Source organism: Branchiostoma floridae, chromosome 19 (assembly GCF_000003815.2).
Source record: "Branchiostoma floridae strain S238N-H82 chromosome 19, Bfl_VNyyK, whole genome shotgun sequence".
NCBI classification, from domain to species: domain Eukaryota; kingdom Metazoa; phylum Chordata; class Leptocardii; order Amphioxiformes; family Branchiostomatidae; genus Branchiostoma; species Branchiostoma floridae.
In genome coordinates, this window is record NC_049997.1 from 4,318,781 (window position 1) to 4,344,523 (window position 25,743).

Genomic DNA, 25,743 nt, shown 5'->3' on the forward strand with positions numbered 1-25,743 from the left:
CCGGGCTGCCCCTACCACATTATCGCTTGATGGATGGAACACTTAACCGTTCTAAGTTGAGAGACCTATCAAGGCAATCTCATGCCAACAATCAGGGCAAATTTGCCTGAAGTTAAAACGAAGTTGATTTGGGTAGATTGCTTCGTCCTTTTGATAATCCAATCACATGGAGTGAGACTATCTGTCTCCATTGGAAACTCAACTCACTTTATCCTGAAGGTAACAATTACCAACTGTCCTCAAGGAGGACCAAAAGTCAACATATCAATCAGCACTTGCGAAGGGGAAACAGGCTATGGATAGGAATTGAACTATGGTATTTTTGGTAAGACCCATGCCTTGAGTATTTCTATTTACTTTGTCTTATTCACATTCCAGATGGTCTTTATACCCTTGTCACGTTATTCACGACCTTCGGGCGTATCGATTGAAGGTCGTCAATATTTAAGATCGACAGAGGGTTGCGCGTATTTTTCACCTGAAAAACGCCGAGTCCCTGTCACGTGCTTTGACACAGGAAGCTATATACGCGTGGCGTCAGCAATGGGTCAAAGGTTGTTGGAAGTAGATATCGCCCCCCCCGGCCGACGGCGAAACCTTATACATGTTCACGAGTATATTCTATGTATTTTTCCTTATCCTTGTACGTATAGTACACGTTCGGATCTGTCTTGATGGACTAAAACATACTGCAACAGCTTGCTTTTTGATCAGACTATTCAATATACTAATACAGACTAAAAATAAGAATTTTACAACAGAAATGAGTCAACAGTCTAGACACGTCAGAGACTGAAAATCTCAAATCGAAAAGTTAAGCCTTGGTAGTCTCTGCAAAGTTTATAAAACTTTTTAATTGAGGGTTCATGCAGCTAGATATTGGTGAAGTTAAGCTTCTAAGTTGATGTCTCCATCCTAAAGATCTCAGAATACATCAGCTCATTCCTTAGTGCACGAAGACGTCTTACTGCCCTACTTCAATCGGGTTGAAAAGTGATTGACAGATGGCTGGATCGGCTAGAACGACGTGGTTCGTCAGCAGAGAGGCCTGGCCATGGGTTGATGGAGTGGGACATTCGGGGGCAACCTTAACATCAATCATCATTGTAAGATCTGGCGCTGGAGTCACTAATGGTGAACTGTGCTCACCTTTTCTACTCACAGGGGTTACGGGCGGAAACGTTGGTGCCAGCCATTAGATCTCTCTCTCACTGTTGTTAGATGGATGTGTGGCTTTGTTCTCGGTTGGATGTTGCAGTATACATTCAGCAAAGACGGTTTTCATACTTAAATCTATGAGTGGCTTTGACGATGTAGCAATACATCTTTCACACGAAAAAGTTCTGAAACTTAAGCTTGAATTAGATTAATTGTATATATCTGCTATTACTTTATTAATTCTACTTCTCGGGTAAAAGCTTAAGAGCTTTGGATTTGTCGGAGGAGGGATTTTTCAACCTTCTACATCAACGTGAAAACCTCCAAATACACTCTACTATAGATACCATTTGACTAGCTCCAGACAGAAGCCAATACACAAACGTTTTGTGACCCAGGGCTACTAAAACGGTGATAGGCACCACCATGTACACCATTAGATGCGGAAAGGATTTTTACCCATCTGAAAACTCTTCGAAATGCAGTTTTTGTAGTTGTTGTCGCCAGCAAGAAAATGATGATAATTTTCTGTTTGATGTCTCTTGGTTTGTGATCGGAAGGATGTTGAAAGAATATCAAAGGTACAACAACGCACGCAACCTCTGTTACAACTGTCGTAGAATAGCATTGCCATTGACTTTGATTGATTTTAATATGTATGGTCTACTCAAAATATTTAAAATGAGCCTACCTACCTACTTTCTGCTTGAAATTCCATGCATAAACGAATAAGGCAAAATTGACTTGATGTAATATTTCCATACTCTAGATTCACATGTATAACTGATGAAATAAAACAGTTAATGACGTATGCCTATCCAAACCACTCCTATACTTTATATAACGAACTTCATCCGCAATAGCTTAACACTATTCAATCAAAAATTCCTTTCAGGACCTGGAGTCAATTTGTTCTATTTTTTACCTAGACCTGATTTTAATACATTACGAGTGTTCAGTAAATGACGTTGATTGCATTGATTGTAGTCCCATTGGAAATTGTTGCCGTTCTATTGCAGTAAGGTCACCCAGAAATACGCCTCTGAGGAACTCTTTTGCTGTTTTTAATTTGCCCTTTTTGTCATTACATTTTACCGCATGCAGATGTTACATCATTAGTATCAATTATGCCTGTGCTAAAAACTGTCATAAATAAGAAATAGTTATGTAGAAAAATTACTTCTAAAACAGGTCAAACAGATCTGCGGGTGTTGTAAAGTGAAATTATTGATATAAATATTTAATTCCATCTAAGCTTTAAGACAAGTCCCCCTGTCAAAGGTTTTTTGCATTGTCAGCAGAAGCAGTTGTTCTAGTTAACGCGTGTTCCAGTTTCGACAACACCATGTGATTAATCTTCGGAGGGATATCGAGTGGGGTAACTGAAGCACTCACAGGTCATATCATACGTTTCAGTTTCAACCAAATATCATATCATACCGACGTTTCTCATATTAGTATATTTATAGTGAAATAGAATCTGTCCTTAAAAATTCAAAGATCTCATAAATCTACATAAATTGCACTGTTTCATGATTCTTATGCAATGTTGATTTGACTAAATGGATGACATTCTTAGTGAACCAGAGTGCGAATACAGAAAAGTTTGGCTAAAAATTGCTTTTAATGTGAAATTTAGGTGCTCAGGTTAAACAGATAAGCATCTTCTTCTTTAATAACAAAGGTCAATAACCACGCTGATTAATAAAAAGACAATAACGTTTTTTAAAAAATATGAATTTTACCTCTGGAATAATTCTGTCCTGATATGCATTCGACCTTTCTTGTCTGACAACGTGAGGGAATCGGACGCAATGTGCTTATAATCTATTCCGGTCCCCTTCGCGCATTGTACATTAATTATAGCACGGGTGGAGAATTCTACATGGTGAGATACGCCTCCGCTTCATCTGTTTTTCATTAGAAAGGATTAGTTTCAGAACCGTGAGTGTGTGAAGGCGCTGCAGTGTGAGTGCGATATCTCTACAACCGCACCAATGCACCATTGCACTGTCTAATGTCCTAGATTCGCTCAGCACTGAGGTACGGATAATCCATCAGTGTACCAAACTTTTACCTCCATAAAAATGAAAAAATGAAGGTTATTGTTATTGTTATTGGGTGGGTCGACTACTCACTCTTTGCAGCCAGGGGCTGAATTGCGAGGAGCTTACGATAGGCGGGGCTAAATCGCAAGGGTCTGGAGCGAGCTGCCATTCGGCGCCACTCAGGTGACCTCAATACGACAGTAATTGCCCCAGGTGCGGCCAAGGTACTGTAGGTTTTGAACCACTCACACCGCACCATCGCACATGTGGCGGGTTCTTTTATGTGCCCGGGGTATGGCTCTCCCCAGACACGGGACCTCCATTTAACGTCCTATCCGAGGGACGAATATCATTGTTTTGTTATCTCTCTTGTGTGTTTGTTCTGTGTTTCTGCAAAGTTGTAGTCAGGTATAAACTAATAACCTATGATGCCACACGAATGTTGCGCTTGGGGGTGCACGTGTTGCTTCATTCAGTGGTATTCGCCACAGAAAGATTAAGACTGTTCGTTCGTTGACACTCAACACATTGGATTTCCATTTACGTTGGGATCGTAACATTTTATCTATAGCTATCTATCTCTTGAAATCATGGAATTAACAATTTAGTTTACAAATCTGCGCAGCTAGGGTATGCTCTACCAACTAATGTAAAGGGCCTTTTTCAAAGTCAATAGTTTATTGATCACAGCACTATCAAGATTGTAATAGATGTTTTTCATGCTGTGTCTTGTATGCATTATTGCCCTTTGAAATATTTGTATTCCTGTGCTTCTATATGTCATTTTGCTTCTGAACCATAGAATATTAGTAAGTCTTGTTTGTTTTCAGACTGCAACTTCGCTCCACATTTAGCATCGTGAATCTTGAAAAATCTCAAACCTTAACAAACCAACAACCCCTCGGGCCCCATACAATGGTTTTTATGTTTGAAATCTACAATCTTTTATATAGCTTTACGAGGTAGTAATAGCTCCCTTAAGTGCGTTATGTTGATAGCTATGTAGAATCGGGTGCTAGTATGGCATACATATCGGTAACCAGAAATTACCCCCATTTATTCCAATAATGTCTAGAGGAGTTTAACTTACGGTCCCATCTAATATACTGAAATTTGAATATATAGAACTTCCTGCAAGAAAATATGCAAAATTCTTGCCATGGCAAAGGGTTTGGGAACAAATTACCTCCTTTGGTTGTTATCCACTGTGTATAGGGCACGGTATTGGAGGCAAAGTCCGACCCTCTGTTTCCATCGTATTCCGACCGGATTCAGTACCCATTTATTTCATCTGGGTGTAGTGATAAAGGGCATTAAAGCTAAGGGCATAACTAGCCGTACGTGTTTATATGTGCTGTCTATACATATATGGGCAATATTTTGGGATCCGTAAATGGTAGACACGTGCAGACAAAACTTCGTGTCGCCGCCTTGACGTACTTTCTCCCTGCTCTTGCCAGTCGTTGCCCACATTTTCAGAAATACGCAACGGACGAGGCCTCCAAAAAAAAAAAAAACGTACGGACAAGTTGCACGTACGGCGGGTTGTGTCCTTTGCTTAAATAGTGCCTTGCCCTTTCCCAAGGATAGAACATCGGTAGTCAAGGACTTCGAAGCAATGGTCGACCTCTGGGTTCTGGACAAAACACACAGCCGTAACGTCAACATGATGCCAACATAGAAAAAAAAGACGATATGTCTATATTTCAAGCATTGAGCCCACGTTATAAACAACCGCCAGAATGACCATATTCACCTTTTGACTGCTATAAAAACCTAATTGAAATGCCGGTTTCATTACTCCGACCATATATCCCCAGAGATATAGGAAGACGATTATGTAAACTATGTTAGCCATGCTCCCCATTGGACTCATCACGCATTTAGATTTTAACATAATTTTGATACTATTTGTCATTATTTTTCAGGTAACTCCCGAGTGGTGAGTGTTGCTGGAATAATTTGCAGCATACGGACACCCATGTGAACAGCAGTCGCACTGCTGCAGATAGTGACATCACGACCGAGCACACTGCACTGGCAGTATGTGAAAAAATCATCCACAGATCTTTTGACCGCCCTTCTTAAGAACAATTGACACACACAAGTATGGATCCCTGGATCTTCACTGTACTTGCAGTTCTACTTGTGACCACTGTCCATTGTCTGAATGAGACAGAAGGTAAGTTAAGTTTGTATCTTTAAATTTTACCATATAAATATAAGTGAAGATATTGTTTTCGTTGTGGTATAATACGTTGAGTTAAATTTTATAACTCAATTAATATTCTTGATAACGCTGAAAAATTAATGTTGAAATGATGGTGATATTTAGCTGATATATTACGTCGTAGGCGAATGTACCTGCCATACAATGCAGATATGAAAATATTTGAATAGTTATAGCTTGCATTTGTTATCCATTCCAACAATGCTCTCCAGGAGATTTTTTGGAACACAGCTGTACCGGAAATCGTTACCGAATAGAGGTCTATCGAAAATGAAAAAATAAGGAAAAGGAACGAAAAGGAACGCATACATCGTTACCGTCTTTATCGTAGGCCGTCGTGCAATATCAACGTGGTAAAATTTTTAAATTGCAGGCAGCGACAGTACCAATCCGAAGAAGACTCTAACGTAGCCTATCTGGATATTAGGACCACAGCCTAATTTCTACGACAAAAGCACAAACGTCCACCTCATATCGTACGGCGACCGCACGAACAGACCCTTACTATCCTTGAGTGTAGATTTCCAAGATCCCAATTGCATAGATATTTTCGTTTATGGGTCAAGATCCTTATGACCGTAAAAGGTTTATGGACCTTACTTGAAATAGCAACCGTAGCAACCTGTATAGGCAAGTGAATGGTAGTAGGGGTTTAGCTTTGACTAGTTTGCGTTGCGCCTTTCTCGGTTTCCTAAGATTGACCTTTAAATTTTACTGCAAATGGTGTACGTCACGCAAAAAACGGGAAGTATTTGCAAAATCTGATATACTAAAACTTTCCAGAGAAACGCTTATTTCGCCATGATGACACATCATTTAAATAGATATATAAGATAACTTTACTTGCAACGTAAATTAGTATTACAGACAAGTGAACTATTTGAAAAATCTGGTCCTGAAACTTAAATATGAAATGCTTTGATTTACTATATATATATAATTATACTTTTGCAGAAAACAAAACAGATATTATTATAAATTTAGATCAGATTCTACGACAACGCTTTTCAATTACAATAAACGGTATCAAAAATAGATGAATACGTTTAAGATTTTGTAAGGGCTACTGAAAGGCATATATATCATTGTTTCTCATTGTCTGCTCGGTGTCAATTGCATTCGGGAGATTATAATCAACAGCAATTTGGTAATGGCTTAGATTTAAATCCGTGGCAATCCATTTACGCAGTTTTAAATAATCTAAGTGTTTTAGATTATACCGATGATCTTTACATGACATTCCTGTTTTCGTTGTCAAGACAAAAAATCGTTTTAGCTGAACTTTCTAAAGAATACCATAGAAGTGCCATCAATGTCGCCATATGCTTTTAATGATGATCTTTCACCCTGGAGGTTTGTATGTATATTGATGATTCTTTTCATGGAATCTAGGCTGGAACATGTCTGAAAATTACAAAAATTTGAATTGAAGCACTGTAAATTAAAATCTAGAGCTAGCAAGGAAGACGTATTTGATATTTCTCACCATTGGACAGCCAGGTTACTAATGAATGATTACTTTCCTTAAATCATTTTCTGAACGAATCTACGACCAGTTTACGGGGGCGGGTACAGATGGATGATTATCTTCCTGGAATCGGGGTTAAAAATTTATAAATATTTCTAAAAAAAGTCAACATTTAGATATCAACTGCTATCAGGAGCGGTGATTGGATTTTGTTACCAGAATTGAAGACAATTGGTGAGGAGGTTAAAGATCGATGGTTCATTCCCTGGAATCTAGGTTGAAACATCCTGCAAATTCCTGGAATCATAAATGACATCTCTAGTGCTATCAAGGTCAATGGTTTGGTTATCACCGGGGGGGCGAAGGGGTGACAGATGGATGAATTTTTCCGTAGAATATCAAATGAAGCAGGCCTAAAGATTGTATGTCGTGCTGAAACATTTTAAATCATATAGAGCTATTAACACTGACAGGACTTACTTCTTGGAAGAAAATATTTCTTTGAGGAAGCAAATCAAGATAAACAAGAAAAAGCATGTTTGGCAGTGTAAGAGAACGAATCTCAAATCGTCTTAAAAACTTAACAAGCAAAATTTTGCTTGCCCCGTGGACAAACATATTTTTCTAAGATTTCTTAGGGACAGAATTATTTTCTTCCTGGAGGATAAATTTTCTGTGAGGAAGCAAAACAAGATAAACAAGGAAAGGCATTTTTGGCAGTGAAGGTCGACGCATTGTTGATTTCTGACAGAATCTACCACCGGGGGCCAGGGAACTACAGATTAATGATCCTCTTCCCAGAATTTGGGTCACCTGCCATGTTTATGACCGAAATATTCAGCAACCCTCCTATGTAATTATTACGACCCTAGCATTAAATCAGCCAAGATATACGGCAATTTAATGTCCTGGAACGTCGAATAGTCGTTGTACCTTTTACAGGTTAATCGCTAGATTTCACCACACTATTATGACTAGGCTATTAACCCATTACAGATACCCCTTTGAAAACTAATAAATCACTGTATATTACAACGGAAGTCAAAATATACCTTGCTACAATCATGAGTTCGTGATACTGCTGTACGCCCTAGTTTTATACTTTTATTATTTATCAATGTGGTAGGGGCTTGTTGTGGCTATAGTTATGAGTTACTACTAGAGGTTCTGTTGCTCAAATCCCTAGTAATAATTTGCAATGATTTGACGTTAAGGGATGCATCCTACGACTTTACTGCCTCACACAACTCAATAAAGCGAGTGTCTAGCTCCCGTAAAGTACGTCCTCTTGCATTGGATATAACGTTAAAGCTCCCGCGTTTGTTAAAAAAGAACGACACCTCGAGCACATCAAGACTTATCTTAATTACACTTATCAAGAAGAGATACGGAACCAACCCTTTGTAAGTGTATAAAAGCTTAATCTATCATTGTATCTGTTGAAGAAAAGTTGTGTGGTATACACAAAAACAATTTGCTACGCGAAACAAATAAAACATAAAAAGTCGCAAACAGTCAGCAATCTTTGAAGCACCAAAAGAATCGACAAAAAATTGCAACATCAAAACAGCCTATAGAATTAAATGTCGCAGACGCTCGGTACTACCACCGATAGTTCAGCAATAATAAAATCTTTATTGCAAAACGTACTCTATTTTTCTATCATCTTTTAATCTGGCCCGAAAAGGGAAAAGACATTACATTCAACACGGAGTCATTCCAGCTTCTAAAAATCGATATTTGCGAAGTGCTTGGGGCTATGCGAAAAACCAAACTTATATGTATATTTCATGGATGTAGACAGCCAGTGGGCCTATAGGCATAGTTTATGACATGCGCTTCTGTAAGGTAAGATTGGAATAGCAAAGCAAAGTTTACCATGGCCATAGATAAGGGCCACATTGACTTGATTATATGAATGGCATCCGCGCTCACATTTTATTTTTTCTCAGTTTAATAAGAAATATGAATACTTTGAGTTGTGAATCTCAAAAACATTTCTTTGCCATAACTTTGTGATATTGAATGGCGGATAATATTAAATCTTCCCAGGTTTAGAGATTCTAGAAGAATTTAGTCGATCTACAGGGACATCGCTATGTGTATACAGTATATACACGTTTCAAATTTAACGGAAGAGCTAGTGCTTAAAACAAAATCGTAAAACTTGAAAATTCACGACGAGGGGCATACACAGTTGGATTGCCTGCAACCCTGAAAGCTCGTATAAACTAACGAATGCTTCTAACGAAGTTGCAGATTGTACGAGTAAACCTGATCACAAAATCTCTGAGAGTATTATTGGCTATGATTAATGTACACCAGCAAGCGCATTATTCCTGGAAGTGACCGTCTGTCACCTTTCTCCAGGAAATTATGACTAACTCACATTGTACTGTAGCATAGGTGTCGCTGCTTGCAGATGCGGTCCCAAACGTTAGTTAGGCACCCTTTCCACTTAACGGTGATCGCGCCGCTCTCTCTGCGACCTGAATGGGATATGTGTATCCTTCGCTTTGACACTGAGTATATCATACAAAATATAAAAGCGTGACCGAGAAGACAACAAAACACACAAAGTGTAAAAAGATTCGTTTCTTTTCTACATAATTCGTTGAGTGGTGTGTCAAATTTAAGGTCACAGAGAGAGCACGGCGAGAACGCCGTCCTAGTGGGAAGGGGGTATAACAGCCAAATATCTACACTTTTATTATGGATTCTGTCCCACACGTCACGTGACTAAGTATAAATCCATATCATCAAGGTACATACCTGAAGTGGATTCACTGACTTACGAGCGTGATGAAACTACTCACGGCGGAATGGTTAAGAATTCATGACTAGTAATCTATCAGTGGAGAACGAATCAGGGCATCGTAAAGTTAAACCTGCCCATACCGGCACGTTCCTTATATAAACGGAGTACTCGTAGGATACGAATAAGGTCGGTGACTTGACGATGGGTACTAAATGTTGAAGTGATTCTCGTCATTGCCTATTCCTGCCAAATGACATTAATCAAAATATCTATATAAGCTTTTAAAGTAGCATTCTTTATTATAATGGTGAATTACATAGTATAATGCTTAATGTCACAGAATGAAATACTCTTATGTTTGTTTTTGCTATTGTTAATGGTGAATTAGTACCTTGAGTTCCAGGATTTTTAATCTTCATCAAAAATAATGTTAAACTTTAAAAGTGACATAAATTATTATGCCACAATTTCTCCAGTAACTGATACATCACAGAGACACAAAACACATGAAAATGTTTTTAACGGCCCTCTGCCAGCTCTTCGTTTATTTGTAGCAATTATATCAAAATTATTTGACGGAAATATCTGAAAATTCTATCAACAATTTCTTAAGTTCTACTGATTACAAATAAAAAAGAAAAATAACTTAACACTAGCCAATTCGGTTGACCACTAAAATCATAACCTTCTTGGTGAAGGTAAAATCATTCGGCCTGCCTATTCACTAACGTTAGGTAATCTTTATCCGTGGGTTGACCTTTATCCGTTGTCTTTAAAAACAGCACATTTAGGAGTATTAAGTCTGCGGACTGTGGTTTTTAATTTGCAATATTTTCAAAATGTTCCGATTTGAAACCACTGTCCGTTGACTTCATATCCATGAATACGTTTTTTTTACAAACAACGAATATAAGTTACCCTCGCATAAAGGTGAACCAGCGTTACACTGCAACCGGAAGTAATATAACCGCTGCGGCGTGTAAGAGATATGGTAAAAGATACCTAGCTAAAGATACTCTTACTGACGGAATTCGAAGAGTTAACGATATGCCATACTTATCAGCTACAGAGCTACAGTTTTGACATGTCCTGTGATTTTCAGTACAAGACGAGATCAAGGGCTACAGGAGTAATCTTACAACACCATTCATCATACAAGACGTGAGATAGATTACATGTCCCTCAGAGTAGGTCTTACAAAGCATCTTGAGGGACTACTTTAGCTGTGATTGAATTTGCTCTAGGCCTATCAAACCGGGGTGCTGCCCTGTGGTGTAATTAAAGAACGAAAGTGGTAGATAGTGCGTAAAAGTGCAGCCAACGGTCCGATAAGAGCATTGACGTTTTAGAGTTGACGGAGGGGGAGGGGGGCAAGATTCTCAAGGTCAGAAATTGAATTGAAGACATCAATGTAGGAAGTTATCAACATTACAGATATAGTGCGAAGAAATTCTTGACCAAAATTGTGCTTTACCAATATTTTTTACCACTCATATCTATCAAATTAGAAATCTTCTTGGAAGAAGATGCGTCTGGATCTGGTTCGGGAGTTGAGCCCAGGAGCCCAGACATCGGCAGCGAGCTCCGACACTTTCTAGTCGGGAACTACGACAGCAGTGTCCGGTCGGTCCGCAATGCAAGGCAGGCTACGGAAGTCAAGGTGGACGTGGCACTAAGGCAGGTCCTACGATTGGTATGTATGCCGTTGTAGAAATTCTTTAGTCACGTATGTACATAGATAATAGGATTTTCATCAAGCAGTGACTACATTTTAAAGTTAAACACGCGTACATCCAAATTCTGTGCGAACCTGAACTGCAAGGATGGCTGGGAGCTGCCCAAGTCCTACTTACCCACCCCTTCTCCGCAAGGAGGGAAAGAAGATCTACGCAAGTCTCGACCTAGTTCTCGCAACTCTCGCGAGAACTGGGTCATTCCGTGATCAAGATGGACTGATAGCCTTCGAACATTTGGAGGTACGTGTGTTTACCTTTAAAAAGTAGTCACTGCTTGATTAAAAATTCTATTTACTTGTATGTATGCGTCTACTCTCCACCGTTATGTGTGGTTCTGAAAAGGGGTGTGTCAACGTATAGAAATCCGATAAAAGGTCTTGTTCAGATCCATGATATCAGGTCCAGGTTCGGATCTGAAACTGGACCTGATTATCTGTTAAAACTTTTGAGAAAAACTTTTGAGAGATTCTCAAAACAATGGTCAATTTGGCTACTAAGGAATCTGTTAGGTGGAGTATCCAACTCCCACTGGCGTTCAATGTGAATATTATTAAGAAGCAGTCAGCTTTGCCTTAAGGAACATATTAAACCTGAGCCGATATTCAAATTCAATATGGCTGAAATAAATGCATAGCAGTTTCAGCTGTAAAAATACAATGTTGCTGTTATCATCAATAGGTATCTGCCAGAGGCAATACATGCGTCAACGCAATATTATTCCGCTAGAGGCGTTGCTGCATCGTAATCTGTCAATAAACGTTATGACCGATAAAGATATATGACCGCTGCAGGTATTACTTCAAAATTATCTTAAACGAAGCTTTATAACAGGTACCTTATCATTAACCTCACCATACATGTACAAACGTTGGCTATTTGTCAAACTTCAAAAGATAATTGTGAAAAAGTCATATCTTGTGTCATTACAGTCGGAGCGGGACCAAATACTAACAACAGTGCTTTGGGTTAGACTGGTAAGTTGGTAGTTACTTCTTTTTTAATGTCATTAAACACAGCACGACTCTACCCTCCCAACACTATCACAGGCTGCCCCATGATTCAACATATCTTGTTGCATCGTGAATAGCATGTCAAAGTTGAGGGCTCATGGGACATAAAAGACGCAATTTTGAACATGGTATTAAGAACATACCATGCTGGTCTTTCATTCAGACATACAAAGTAGGGGAATAGTACATTTTCTTCTTCATCCCAGCTGTGGACAGACGAGTTTCTGAGGTGGTACCCAGAAGAACATGGCGGCCAAAGTGTCATCAGGATCCCGTGTAAAGACATCTGGCTTCCCGATATCTACTTATACAACAAGTAAGTAAAATTCTATGGGCATTTGGACTCATTACTTCTTGTGTGAAGGGGATATAAGGTCAATTTGGAATTCCGACCCGAATGGCCCCGAATGTGGCACGAATTTTGCAAATACTTCATTCCGGCTGGTTCTGCTTAGTTGCTGCTAATTTGGTTTCAGTGTACATTACCTATTCTTCTAATGGAATCCGGTCAGATACCAGGCTTACAAGAGCTGAAATCTCAGCCCAGTTTAACAGATCTTCCCCAAGGTATACTGTACTCCGGGCCATGGCTAAGGCTCTGCGAAGGAGAAGTATGTGTACTAGGAACTGCTATATAGCTTATACTCATGTCATTTCTATGAACACAGCGCTGATGAGATTAGTACCGGGAAGCTTGGTCACCTGACAGACGTGATTGTCCAATCAAACGGGCTGGTGGAGTGGCCTCAGCCCCTGACGGCCAAGACGTCGTGTGACATCAACACCAGATTCTTCCCCTTCGATCATCAGCAGTGCGAGCTCCTGCTGGGTTCCTGGAGTTACGACGGCACACAAATCAACTTCACTCATCTGTAAGTTTAAAAACAACCATAATGACTATTTGTGTGCAGAGAAGCTATCCGTTTCAAGGCCGTTATTTTCAGGCTCATGAATATACTTCTTAACATTCACCGACAAAAAGAAAACAATTCTCCTTCTAACTTCACAAAACCCACACATGATAGAAAAGGTGGGATCTTTCGTCTTCCACTGTCTTCGAAAAAGGAGTCGAACCCAATATTGTGCAATAACCCAGGACCTAGAGTTAGCTTTTACTAGTTTTAGACTAGAGTAGACACCTTTGATATTGTTTTTTGCTTTGTCTGAATCTCTCATGATACCTGCAATTAGCCCACGGGCAAGAATTTGCAATAAACATTATACTATAAGATTTTTAAAGTTCCAGCTATTTCTTGACTGTCTTCACACTTTCTGTTTGAAGGCATACGGATATGCTAAATAATGATATGTTATGTGACTTGAACGGGTTAAAAAAGAAACCTTGCGCAGTGCGATTACCCTTAAGATTTTGATGGCTACTTGTTACACGGTCGTAACATTCTATGCAAATTTTACGCGTTTGTAATTAGTTAAAGATTTTTAGCTACGCATGCGCAACGAGGTGTATTTTTGCTGGTATATCAAAGTCAAAAGCCAAATTAGAACAAAACACGTTTCGAAATATATTAAGCATTCTCTAAAGATGAACGGTAAAAGGGGTTTCACCTTATGATCCAAAATGCATATCGTTGTGCATACGCAGGTAAAATCGTGAACAGGCTTATAAGAGATGTTGACTTTCTTCTCTACAGGGTGCCTTACGGCGACACCTCTGACATCATAGAAAACGGGGAGTGGGAGTTGCTGAGTATGTCTGTGTACAGAGAACTGAACTACTATTCCTGCTGTAGTAACCCCTATCCTAACGTTCGCTATGTCATGCGACTTCGCCGCAAAGCCGACTACTATATCTTCACATACGTGCTTCCCTGCCTGTCATGCCTGGTCATTGTGCTGGGAGGATTCTTCCTGCCTACGAACGCCGCCGTGCGGATTCAGTTGGAAGTGACTTCACTGCTCGCACTCACAGTGTACCTGCTGATGATACAAGAGAACATGCCACCTTCTTCTGGGGATGTGTCGATTCTAGGCAAGTATACTATGTGATACCTTTGATTTGTTCGTGTGTTTGTGGTGGTTTTTTTTAGTGTGTGTGTGTGTGTGCGTGCGTATGTGTATGTGTGTGTGTATTTATGTATGTGTATGTGTGTGTGTGTGTGTGTGTATTTATGTATATGTATGTGTGTGTGTGTGTGTGTGTGTGTGTGTGCGAGTGGTTTGTAGTGGCTAGCTGGTTGGCTTATGGGTCGATTAGTTGATTGCTTGCTTGATTTTTGTTCGCTTGTAAGGTTTTTTTTGGTTGGTTGATTGATTTGTTGGTTGGCAGATTGTTGATTTGTTAATTACTTGGTTTGTATGTTGTTTTGTTGGTGCTTTTTTTCAGAGGATGTTTTGTATTAAATCATATGCAGATCTCTAATCTGCAAATATAGACATGTAATGTGAACATAGCGTCACAGATATAGCAAGATTTTGCCTGCTCCGTTTAAGTTATCTAATTTTTGCGATAAGCCTACCTCTGGAATAAAGAAATGATGGTCTTACCTATTCTTATCTTCTTTAGGAGAGTTTTACACAGGGTCCATAATCATAGTGGGGATGGCAACTCTCGCGACAGTCTGCGTGATCAGAATCCACGAGAGTGACGAGGAAGTTCCAAATTGGCTGAAAAGACTCCTGGAGTCCCCCTTGCTGACCAGTGTGGTAGTGCAGGGGCAAAAGGAACAGGCTACGCCTACAAAAGTGCCGCCTACGTGTGAGAACACCCTCAAGTCTGCGAGCGAAGACAGTGTGATGAACGCTCACACAAATGGTCACGTGATCTCTGGCGAAGGTCTCGCGTTGCGCTGCGAGAACGGCTCCGCGAAGGGAGACTGTCAAAATGGCGACTGCCAAACCCCGGACGACCCGGATCGAGATATCCCCGACACTTGTAGCACTGCCACGCCCGAGCCCGACGACAACGCCGCGAACAAAGCACGACAGACCGACGACAAACTGGCGAATGTGTTGTCGTTGCTGGAGGCACATCTAGAGGCCAAGAAGACCAATCGAGTCAGGAAAAAGCTGTGGCATAAGACTGCGATTTGGATGAACCGGATCCTGTGGCTGTGCCTCCTCGTGTCCAGTATCTCTTCATCCATCGCCATCTTTTATCCGGCCGTTAAACAGTACAACCGCTGATATCTATGGAAACGAGTCGAAAATAAACCCTTTCATGGAGCGAATTGCGCATTCGAAGGTCAAAACTGAAAGCGCCTGAGACATATTCATGACACGCCTTTACATTATTATGCCAACGAAAGAAAAGAGCCAGATCTAGAGCATGGTCGAGACATTGGGTCTTTACCTTAGACCTATGCATGAGCGGTTGTTTCTCTGAAATGGCTCATTTACTCTATATCATTGCCTTGTGCTAAATGTTATCTTTGCAAAATGTACAGTTATGGGATCTATGTAAAGATATTTTAGCATGCATATTACATGTCATTAGACGTCTGGACGTAGTGACATTTGTATTTCTATTACCTAGAACTATTTGCACATTCGACAGCAGAATGTTTGCCTACTCTTGAAACTGTTTTCAGCCAAGTGAAAAACTAATCAGCCCTGTTTAGTTTTGTAATAGCACAAGACTAATTGTTGAATTTTCAGGGTTTTTTTTACATATCAAAAAATGGATATGGTCTGACAGGGGATGAAGATTCTAATCTATACTGTCGTGCAATAATCTTGGATGATGCAATTAACCTTCGGCAAGGGAAGAAAATAGGCAAATCGGAAGAACTGACCATACTTAATAATATATCATGTTGTCATGAAATATGTACCAATGGAATACATTATATACAGGAATTCATGGTATTGAGGTGATGAAAACGTACTATTTAGAGGTAAATTTTGAGATATGTACCTTGCTTGTCACTGTTGGGAAAAAACGAAGTTACCGAAAAAATACTAGTAATTTCACTGACAGGAGATGTAAAGAATGTCAATTCATCTCCTACAATTAAGCAAAATGTTCATTAAATCATTGCTAGCTCCTGTCAATGTGGCGCTCACAAGTATCACGAGACAAAAGGGTTGCTAAAAGGAAACTTGAAATGCAAAATGTACCCACTGTACCATACATTAGATAATATTGCACACCTGTTTGCACACCATGTATTGTATGACTTGTATGTACGTGGGGTTTTCTGCGCATGTACCCTCGCGATGCATCGTGATCTAGGTCAAAGGTTAAGGTCAATAAAATATAGCGTATTTAGACATTTTGCAACGCGTTTACGGGAAAGAATCGTTTTCAGTGATTTATGTTCTGTAAGACAGCAAAACATTGTCAAAATGTCAGGACAGGTGGGTATCCTAGATAACCTTGAACTTTGACCTGAACAACAATGCAGCACGATTTTACATGCTTCCTCTGAACTGTGATATGGCTTATCACTATAGTACAGTGACCTTGGTCATCACGAACGCTTTGCCTTCGTAGATTTAGTCTGAATGAGGACGTTCTAACCACAGGATTTAAATAAGGACATTCTTATCACAAGAAAGAGCAACAATTATGAAGGACAACAAGTCTCTGAGTATGTATATACACGTCACATAATATTGTGCTGTGTTCTAACGAATCCGAATGGTTGAAAGATAAGTACAAATCTACGTGATGTATGTAAGACTTATAGCATTACGCAAGTGCTTCTCATAATAAGGTTCGGTGTTTCAATATCAATGCATACTTAACGCCAGTGAAAGTGCTATAATTGAATTTACTTGGCATGTAATGATGTCATGGCATGTGTATGCTAAGGTACCCAATGAATGAAGGTAAAAATAAGATAAGAAAGGTAAATCTAACTTTTCTAACTAATTTCAATCAACTATTTCAGCAGGCCTGATCAGTCGTTCTCTTTACCTTCCGCAAACGCAAATGGCCGAGGTACGTAATTCTATATTGTTTACTCAAACTATGCTAAAAAGGGAGAATGCATTAATTGATGTACATTATGCAATTTTTTTCTAAATTTCCATTTGAAAATCGATAATTTTGAATTGAGGCTATAATTTATGTACTTTAGCCAGAAGACGAATGCTTGAGCACTTGATTTGTTTTGAACCACATAAAGAAATCTGATCCATCTCCAGCCTCGATTTCATGAAATCTCACGCACGTTTACGCCGGTAAAATCCGCTCTCGCGAGAGCATGTTTTGAAATGGCACTTGTATCTAGAAATGGTAAAAAGTGAGTTCTTACTTATCCGTACAATTTTGTATTTTGAAAGTCGTCAGTTAAGGCTTTGATATGAAAACGTATAATGATGGTATATGTTATAAACAAGATAGGTAAGATAAAACTATATACAACATTCACTGATGTCGAATTTCTAAAATGTTTTCAAATTATTTAACCCTATTCAGACAGGCTTGTGAGGCCTGCGCCAAATTCTATGCCGCCGTATAATGTATGAACGGCTCACGCTAGAGCCAAAAGTTAAGTGACTTTTCGTAAACTTTGATTAGCGACAATTTCACAAAGTTTCGAAAATTTTCCATTTTTTGCTTTGCCATGGCAACTATTGTTCACTGGCATTTTTTTTAATGAAAATCGATAATTTCCTTTCTAACAATATATCTTCTTACGTTTATTTGCTTGATTACAGCTATAGTTTTTAAATACATAAAATATAATTTATGTCATAATATCGTAAAATATCTTAAAATGTTTGAATATTGTCTACATCATTCTCTGAAAAGTCTTACTGGTCCCTGGTTGATCGGAATCGATCGGTCTGAATAGGGTTAAATCATATTTGTATATGTCACCGAATACCACAATGAGTCATCGATCTTGTGGTAGGTATAACAAAGGTGTTATTGGCAATTAAAAAATATGCTATATACAAATCAACACATGTTACACTTAAAGGACACTGCATGTAAGTGAGTGTGGTGGTTGCAATCTTGCACGATCTTGCAGTTGTTCGAATGAACACAAATTGAGTACCTGTGTATATTTTGAAGTTAAACTGTGAATATTAAATATCTATTTACCGATGAAATGCCGTCATGTGTTGTTATTATTACCTGCATGAAAATGCTGGTATAGTTTTAATTTTTCCTGTGTCTGTGTTTTTTGGTGTGTTTCCGGTGATATATTATGCTAATTCAATGACCCCATTATTAGCCAAAATTTATGATGGCGGACCATTGTACAAGACAAAGAACTACCTTAAGATTCGTAACTAACTGTTATTTTTTTTTATTTCAAAAACGTTCAAATGAACCTTTTAAAGTCTCTCTACAATGTACTTTGCGATTGTTTACTGAAAAAATGTATTTTTTTTAATTCGATCCAAGATGACGCAACCAACTGGTACATTATGACGTCATTTCATGACGTCCTTTTGACGTCAGTACTGCTGTTCCTGACAGGTCGTAGCAGTCAGTATTTTTCTGTTATCTACACATGCTGTTCCAGGTTGACCATAAAAGCCAGGTCTCGATAAGGTTGAAGTCAAAGTAAAAATGCTAAGATCATGCATAACAACGGTATCATATATAATTCATGGCAAATTTCAGGTATGATTAGCGACAGCAAGCAATCTATTCTAGCTTAATTATCTAACGTGTTACCGAGTACATGATATATTTGGATATAGTGTTTAAATTTTATTTTGTAAGTATGGTGTAGGTATGGATCCGCATGGACTTGTTACACCTGTAGCATGCTAAAATTAGGAAAGTCGTGTGAAGTGAATTTCACAAGGACACAATGTCTGACCAGTGGTGCTGAACTAGCCACTCAACCATACAGCACTGCTAGTGTCATTTGTTGTCTTTATATTATATTTCTATATATTGGATTTTATCCAATTGTAGCCTGACTAAAATCGCGCCCCTGGCGGCCGACCCTACGATTGCCGCCACTCTAGGAGGGGAGGGGGTCATTAAGCCCAGCCGGCGAGAGCTTGTGTAAATACAGGCTAATCCAATTGTAAAGACACATTTAATAGAAAACCATTTTTTTGCCTCTCAACAGTCGCCCTTCAAGTAGTATAAAGGCCTTATGCAATTATTTAACAGGTTCAAATAGTTCCATTATGGAAGGAAGTGGTTTTTAAAAATTTCGTCATTGATTATGCAAATTGGATTCTGACTTGCATAAGAACCATCAAAATATATCAAGAATCGCATAAGCTATCTGTACACACTGCTTTTCACGGAGGCCCTGGGTAAAACTACAAATAATACATACATAAAATACAATATTTACAACATATCGTCAAAAAACAAATCAAGTTCTTACTCATGTCAATAGCGTATCCATGACAAGCCGTTAAGGGGATGGAGGAGGGCATCTAGTAGGTCCTGGAGTACATTCCAGCTTCCTGCACCTCTATATTCCAACCAGACCACCAGATATTTGAAACAAGGCACTACTTCAATGTGAGTTCCAGATAGATAGTACGTAGCTAGTTGTTCGTTTCCATACAAAGTAATAATTACCCTTGTTATATACATTGCTCTACTCAAGATTTGTTAATGTTGAAAGAAGACAGTTGAATCTTTTTCTGTAATGCAATTAAGCGCCCGACCTAGCTTTTTTGATCGATGCTAAAATGATATTGATGATTCCTAAAATTGTGTGATCACTCATCCAGGCATCTCAAACAGATATTTTCAATAACGTTCATTAGTGATAGCCTAATAATGTATCATGTTCTTATAGGATTATCTGAGAGAATGCAATAATATCAGCTAATATTAAATTGAGTTCATACGATGATGAGATCAGAAAGTTACATCTAACATATATGTGATATGAGTGTAGTACTTTATAGTAGGGAAGTGTACAGTGTGTGTAAAGAAGAAACAAGGACGAGTAAGTTATTTCTTTTTTTCTTTAGTGTTCACGATCATTAGTTGATCATTATGGCACAGTCTTTAGTAAACGTGCTATCCTAGGGACATTCCTAGCCAAAGATAGGTACTTATTCTCACCTGCGTGAAGTTGGGGTGGGGGGGGGGGGATCATGCGCAGTGCCTTTCCCAGGGGCACATGACGGAACAGTTCGAACCCGGGACACATTGGGCCTGAGCCCAACGCACTGCCCTAGAGTAAATCTAACCTCCCGCACGTGCAAATACGTGCTGTCCACGTGCCAAGCTTTTGGGATCTGTAAATGGTAAGTACCGCCGTAGACGTGCAGGCAAACGTACGGACAAATTGCACGTACGGTGGTTTGTACCCTGAGCTTTATCTAATAAGGAACATATTCCCGGGTGTAAATGCTGGCATATGCACTCGCCATCTACGTCAATAAAGTAAAGCATGGCAACTTCTGTGAACATCTGAAGAGAGACCATGGCATACCCCTACCTCCAGCCGTATTTATGCAAATTCCTGTTTGTAGATATTTGTCAGAGTTACCTTGGTCTGGTAGTTTTATTGACGTCCAACTGGACACTGAGGTTTTAGTTTGTCTGTCAGACTCAGAAGCTGACTGCAAAACTGAACTTTGAACTTTTCGTAACGATACATACGATTAGTTGTTATTCTAACTTGAGAAGAATTATAGTGCATGTAAAAAAACTTGTAATATGTAAGAATCTTACGTTGTGTGTGGAAAAGCTTAGAACCATTGGAAAGTTGTTTTAACATAAGACAGGCTTCGATCGTAATGTAATTCTGTCTTACAGGAGGTAGTCCGATGTAATAAGACGTCTTTTCTTCCGCTTGGGTTGATTATAGTAATGTTTATCGACCGCGTAGCTGTAGCCTGGAGTAGATTAAAGAATAACAGGCCTTATCTGATGAAAAAGCAGTATATATGACGCATTGGTAGCTTCTCTTTTTGAGGATTGCTGAAGCTCTATGGAACAACCTAAAGGGTAAGTAAGACTTGTTTACACGTCTTTTACACTAGGATCTGACGATATTGTAGTAAACATCTGTTGGAACTGTAATATTTCCTGTTGAGCAATCATGATTGTTACTGTCTGTAAAGGCTGAATGGCACAGATACTAACAGCGTAAGACAGGGTTGCATAGTTTTATAATAATCTTTATTGACACGACAAAAGTACAGCGACTTTCGTTAGGTCTACATGTATAACAGCTACTTACAGTACAACTAAACACACGTATATGGATATCTATAGGTATGAATAAATCAACATATAGGGTCTAGTTTGTCATTTACACTATTGGTTCTATGGTATAAACATTCGTGGATATATTTGCCTACTTGTACGCAGTGTGGATTATCACCTCCCAGAATGTAGTTGAGTTTATCTATCGAACAGAGAGTAGCAAATTCTTAAGAGCAAGCGGAAAGTAATGTGAACAGCTCTGTGCGTTTATCATTATATCGATAACATTCCATAGCAAAGTGACTTTTGTCTGTAGGCTCACACCAGATTGAGAATCGATTACTCTTTTTTGGCGTGTTTCTTCTGAAACAAAAAGCCTTCTGCTTAACGTCCAATCTGCGAAGACGTCCCTAGAAGCATACATTGTTAACGTAGTTTTGCCAGAGCAGAAAGAGAACATAGGTGTAAAGTGACTTGACAGAGAGCACAACAATTTGGCCCAGCGGTGATTCGAAGCAAAACGTTGTTAAAGATAAATTGTTGCTTTAATATAAGTTTTATCATCCCTTTATTTTAGCTACAGACTGTAACGGTTCCGTACTTCTTATCAAAGATCATATGTTAGTAAATGTTTCCTTAGATTGTATGACCAGGTATTTCTAGTCAAAAGTTTCCCGAAGACTAGCTTTTGAACTAGCCTTTTTCTGAAAGAGAACAGTTGAAATACTGCAGTGTGTATAAAAGTATGCTTAAGAAGAGGAAGGTCAAATATACAATGACTCATTTTATATATACAATTTTTTTGATATTTTATTTATATATATCTATCTAATATAAATAGAAAAAGGTTGCTAAATCTTTTGAAAATTCTTCACTGACAAAACTTTGAAATTTGGTGTCAGATACTTAGACAAAATTGAAATGAATTCGCTTACGCTGGCAGTATTACAACTACAGACAGAAAAGACAGAAGAGTATCCGTTTCCTGTCTCCAGATAGATGTAAATACCCTCAACTTTCCAAGAAACATCTATAGATATTGGCATTTGCACCTTTGACAAATAGCCCTGACAAAGGCACTGTGTTGATTTTGGCAACAGCTGAATGGCCTGGAGCATGCAACAGCCATGCCAAATATCTTACGATTATGTAGATAGAATAACCTTTACTTAGATGCCCATGTCTAATACCTACAGTAAGTATAGAATGGACGATATGAGCATCATTTAAAAAAGATTCTTTTTCGAAGTATAGGCTTCGTTATACGCTCGATACGCGATTCTCTGATCTAGATTGACCTCTGAAGTGTTGTGTAATCGAAGTTGCAATGGAACGCACTGTGGACTAGAATGTTCTAGCAGTATTTGAAAATTACAAACATTCGGCACAGAACTACCATTGCTAAACTAAGAATCAGTTGCCACAGACGGCAAATTGAATTAGGAAGGCACAGCCGCACTCCTCTAGAACAAAGAGTCTGCCAATTTGGTACCTCAAAAATGGTAAAAGATGAAGTGCACTTCACTGTTGATTGCGATATGTATGCGAATGATAGCAATACTCTATTTAGTTATATAGAAAGTAGATTCCCTCATTTTAAACACTTGAGTAGCACTGACAAGCTTATATTACTCATGTGTTTTGACAAACCGACAATAGCTAAACACATATAGTCCTACATTCTCTCCATTACCAAGAAGCGAGAAGAAGCCGAACTTTTGTGTTATTTTAGACTAGATTTGTGATACTTTCATATGTATATATGTTGACTTGTTGTGACCCGTACTTAGCTCGGTTGGGCAAAACTGTGCAATAAAGGTATTCATTCATTAACATTCTATCAAGGTCGTGCAAGTGTATTATATAGTATTTTCTAGAAATGTATTATGGTGTATCTTTACGCAGGCATCAAAATTCGCCTAGTGATAACAATGTATGTAGACTAGACTGCCCTGTTGCAGAATACACCCAGTAGGCAAGCTTGCTGCAGAAAATTCCTTTTACGCAGCTTGGTATTATCACGCATTCCACCTCAAAAGAAGGCGGAGTGAAGCATAAAGTAGTGATGTTACCTCGACGCTAATTTCCCAAAGCAGTTACAAATTGCTACATTTATATCTGCCAAATTTGTTTAATAATAACCATAAATGCCGCAAGGAACACTTACTCAGCCGAGATACGGTTTGGAACTGACAGACTTTATTGAGTAAAAAGGCTCTGCAAACAATAGATAGCAAAATGGCTTTGCCCGAGTTGATATACGACACCTCAAGCGTTGATATGTGTCTCCAAAACTAATGATACCAGAGAGAACTGGATCGTTATTCAAACTTTCAGGTGACATTAATTTTTATGTTTCCCAATGGGAAAACATATTGTTTTTTTCATGCTGTGTTCTTCTTCATCTTTTTCTGTCGTGAGCAAATCAGAGCTTAGGAACGCCAGCGAATTTGAAAGAAATATTAGCTTATTTGAACACAATGTTAGATATATCAGTGAGTATGAATGAAATATTATTTTAGTAGCATTTATGAAGTGTTTTTACCGAGCCCGATGGTAAAGAAATGTATCCGCGTAGCTTGACCAAAGGCAAAATAATGGGAAAACACCCTGCGTTTTTTAAATGTTACCTTTCTAAACCGCATCTTGTCTGCAAAATAGGCAGGGAGAGCACAAAATAGCGCTGTTACCTGGAACTTAATTTTCCAAAGCAGCTATAGCTATACCATACGCTACATTTTTTGTCTGCCGAAGTTGCTTAATAACAGTAATAAGCGCCACGGGGAATTCTTACTCAACAGCGATACGGTTCGCAACTGACAGAAATTATTGAGTAACAAGGCTCTGCAGACAAAAGATAGCGAAATGGCTTTGCCCGAGTTGTTATAGTACTTATACGATACCTCCGGTACAAAAACCAATGGCAACAAAATATTGAATCATCATGCAAACTTTGGTTTCCTATATATGGGCCTCAAGACAGTATTTGTATAAAGAATTGACAGAAACTTATAAATGTTCATAACCTGCGTTGGGGGACAAATAAAAGTAACGACACCCGTTATATTTCGTCGTATGAAGACAAAAGAGAACTAGAAAGGCCGACATTTGCTTAAGAGCAAATACAGCATATTTCAGCCATACCCCTTCCCACGCAACATTGGACTGTTCCAAATCACCCCTGCGCAAAAATGGAACATCCTCTTAACAGTACATTATCCCCCAAAGTGGACTGGTATTGTGAATTTATTCCAGGTAAAAACAGTGCTTGCTTCTATTTTTCAGAAAATGACAATAATCACACCTTCCATTCAGAAAATTTTCATCATGACTGAAAATTGTTGAATGACTTCATGTAATGTCATTAACAATTTTCAGTACGATAACTAGGTGTAAGTTTAAAAAAGTATAAGCTCCTTGTGATGTGGGTACATTTATTATTGCAGTGAACTTTTTTTATTCAAGTAGGGCATACGATTTAATAATTATCAAGCAGGTGCAGGTACTGTAGGAGCGTTTGTTTTCTTCAAGCTGTAAAACTGTTAAACTGTTTTACTTTGTATGCAATCAGCCATCGAGCCTATTCTTATTTTAGTTTAACAACTTCCTGCCAGACCCGGAAGATACGATTGAACCTTGTTCGAGGATTTATTTTCGTCTGTCTGGTCAGTCTGTTCATACCCTGGCGCTGAGAGTGTTTTATTGGGCTGAAACTCTGGCAGTTTAAAGTTACTTACAATTTAGATGTTCAAAGTTTATGTCAAACAACAACAGCACTAGGAAATGTGGCCACTATAGACAGGTGGTCACTATAGAGAAAATGCTGATCTATTGACTAGGAGCCATACGTTATACATGATTTCAGTACACTGATCATTAATCATATAAACATTGCACAGGTAAGCCAATTGTTTAGATGTACAATTAAGTTCAAATAATTCTGAAGAGAAATATTGATGAGAAAATAATCATTCTCGCCACTGTCTAACTTATAATTACGTATCAAAACTAAACGCAGATTTTCTAACTAACGCACCTTTCGCCGACTTCATCAAAGGACCGCCGGCTATCAATCAAACACGGCTGTTGATTAGACTTAGAGTTTCAAACAGCCATGTGCTGTGTGCCAGTTGACAGCGAACTTCATGCTACGTGATGTTTTACATTGCTTCAGCAGGACCTTCTTTCCTACAGCGGTGCTTCTACAAAATATCCCCCCTGTAACACTGAGTCCCACATGTCTTAAGAAATAGGATTTGACGCAGAACAGCGTTTTT

The 25,743-nt window shown here is 38.8% G+C and overlaps 2 protein-coding genes across 2 annotated transcripts in view; both read left to right on the forward strand.

The window, feature by feature from the left end:
• LOC118407025 (neuronal acetylcholine receptor subunit alpha-10-like) overlaps positions 1-18,428 on the forward strand; it is a 35,866-nt gene extending 17,438 nt beyond the window's left edge. Inside the window, exons 2-8 of the mRNA XM_035807441.1 lie at positions 5,135-5,388; positions 11,171-11,355; positions 12,328-12,372; positions 12,615-12,724; positions 13,077-13,280; positions 14,061-14,398; positions 14,933-18,428. Coding sequence (XP_035663334.1) covers positions 5,316-5,388; positions 11,171-11,355; positions 12,328-12,372; positions 12,615-12,724; positions 13,077-13,280; positions 14,061-14,398; positions 14,933-15,552 — 1,575 coding nt within the window. The 5' untranslated portion in view covers positions 5,135-5,315 and the 3' untranslated portion in view covers positions 15,553-18,428. The remainder of the gene's footprint in view (positions 1-5,134; positions 5,389-11,170; positions 11,356-12,327; positions 12,373-12,614; positions 12,725-13,076; positions 13,281-14,060; positions 14,399-14,932) is intronic.
• Positions 18,429-21,204: 2,776 nt separating this feature from the next.
• Positions 21,205-25,743, forward strand: part of LOC118407210 (neuronal acetylcholine receptor subunit alpha-10-like) — a 35,866-nt gene continuing 31,327 nt past the window's right edge. Inside the window, exon 1 of the mRNA XM_035807641.1 lies at positions 21,205-21,265. The gene's annotated coding sequence lies outside the window, so the exon portion shown is untranslated. The remainder of the gene's footprint in view (positions 21,266-25,743) is intronic.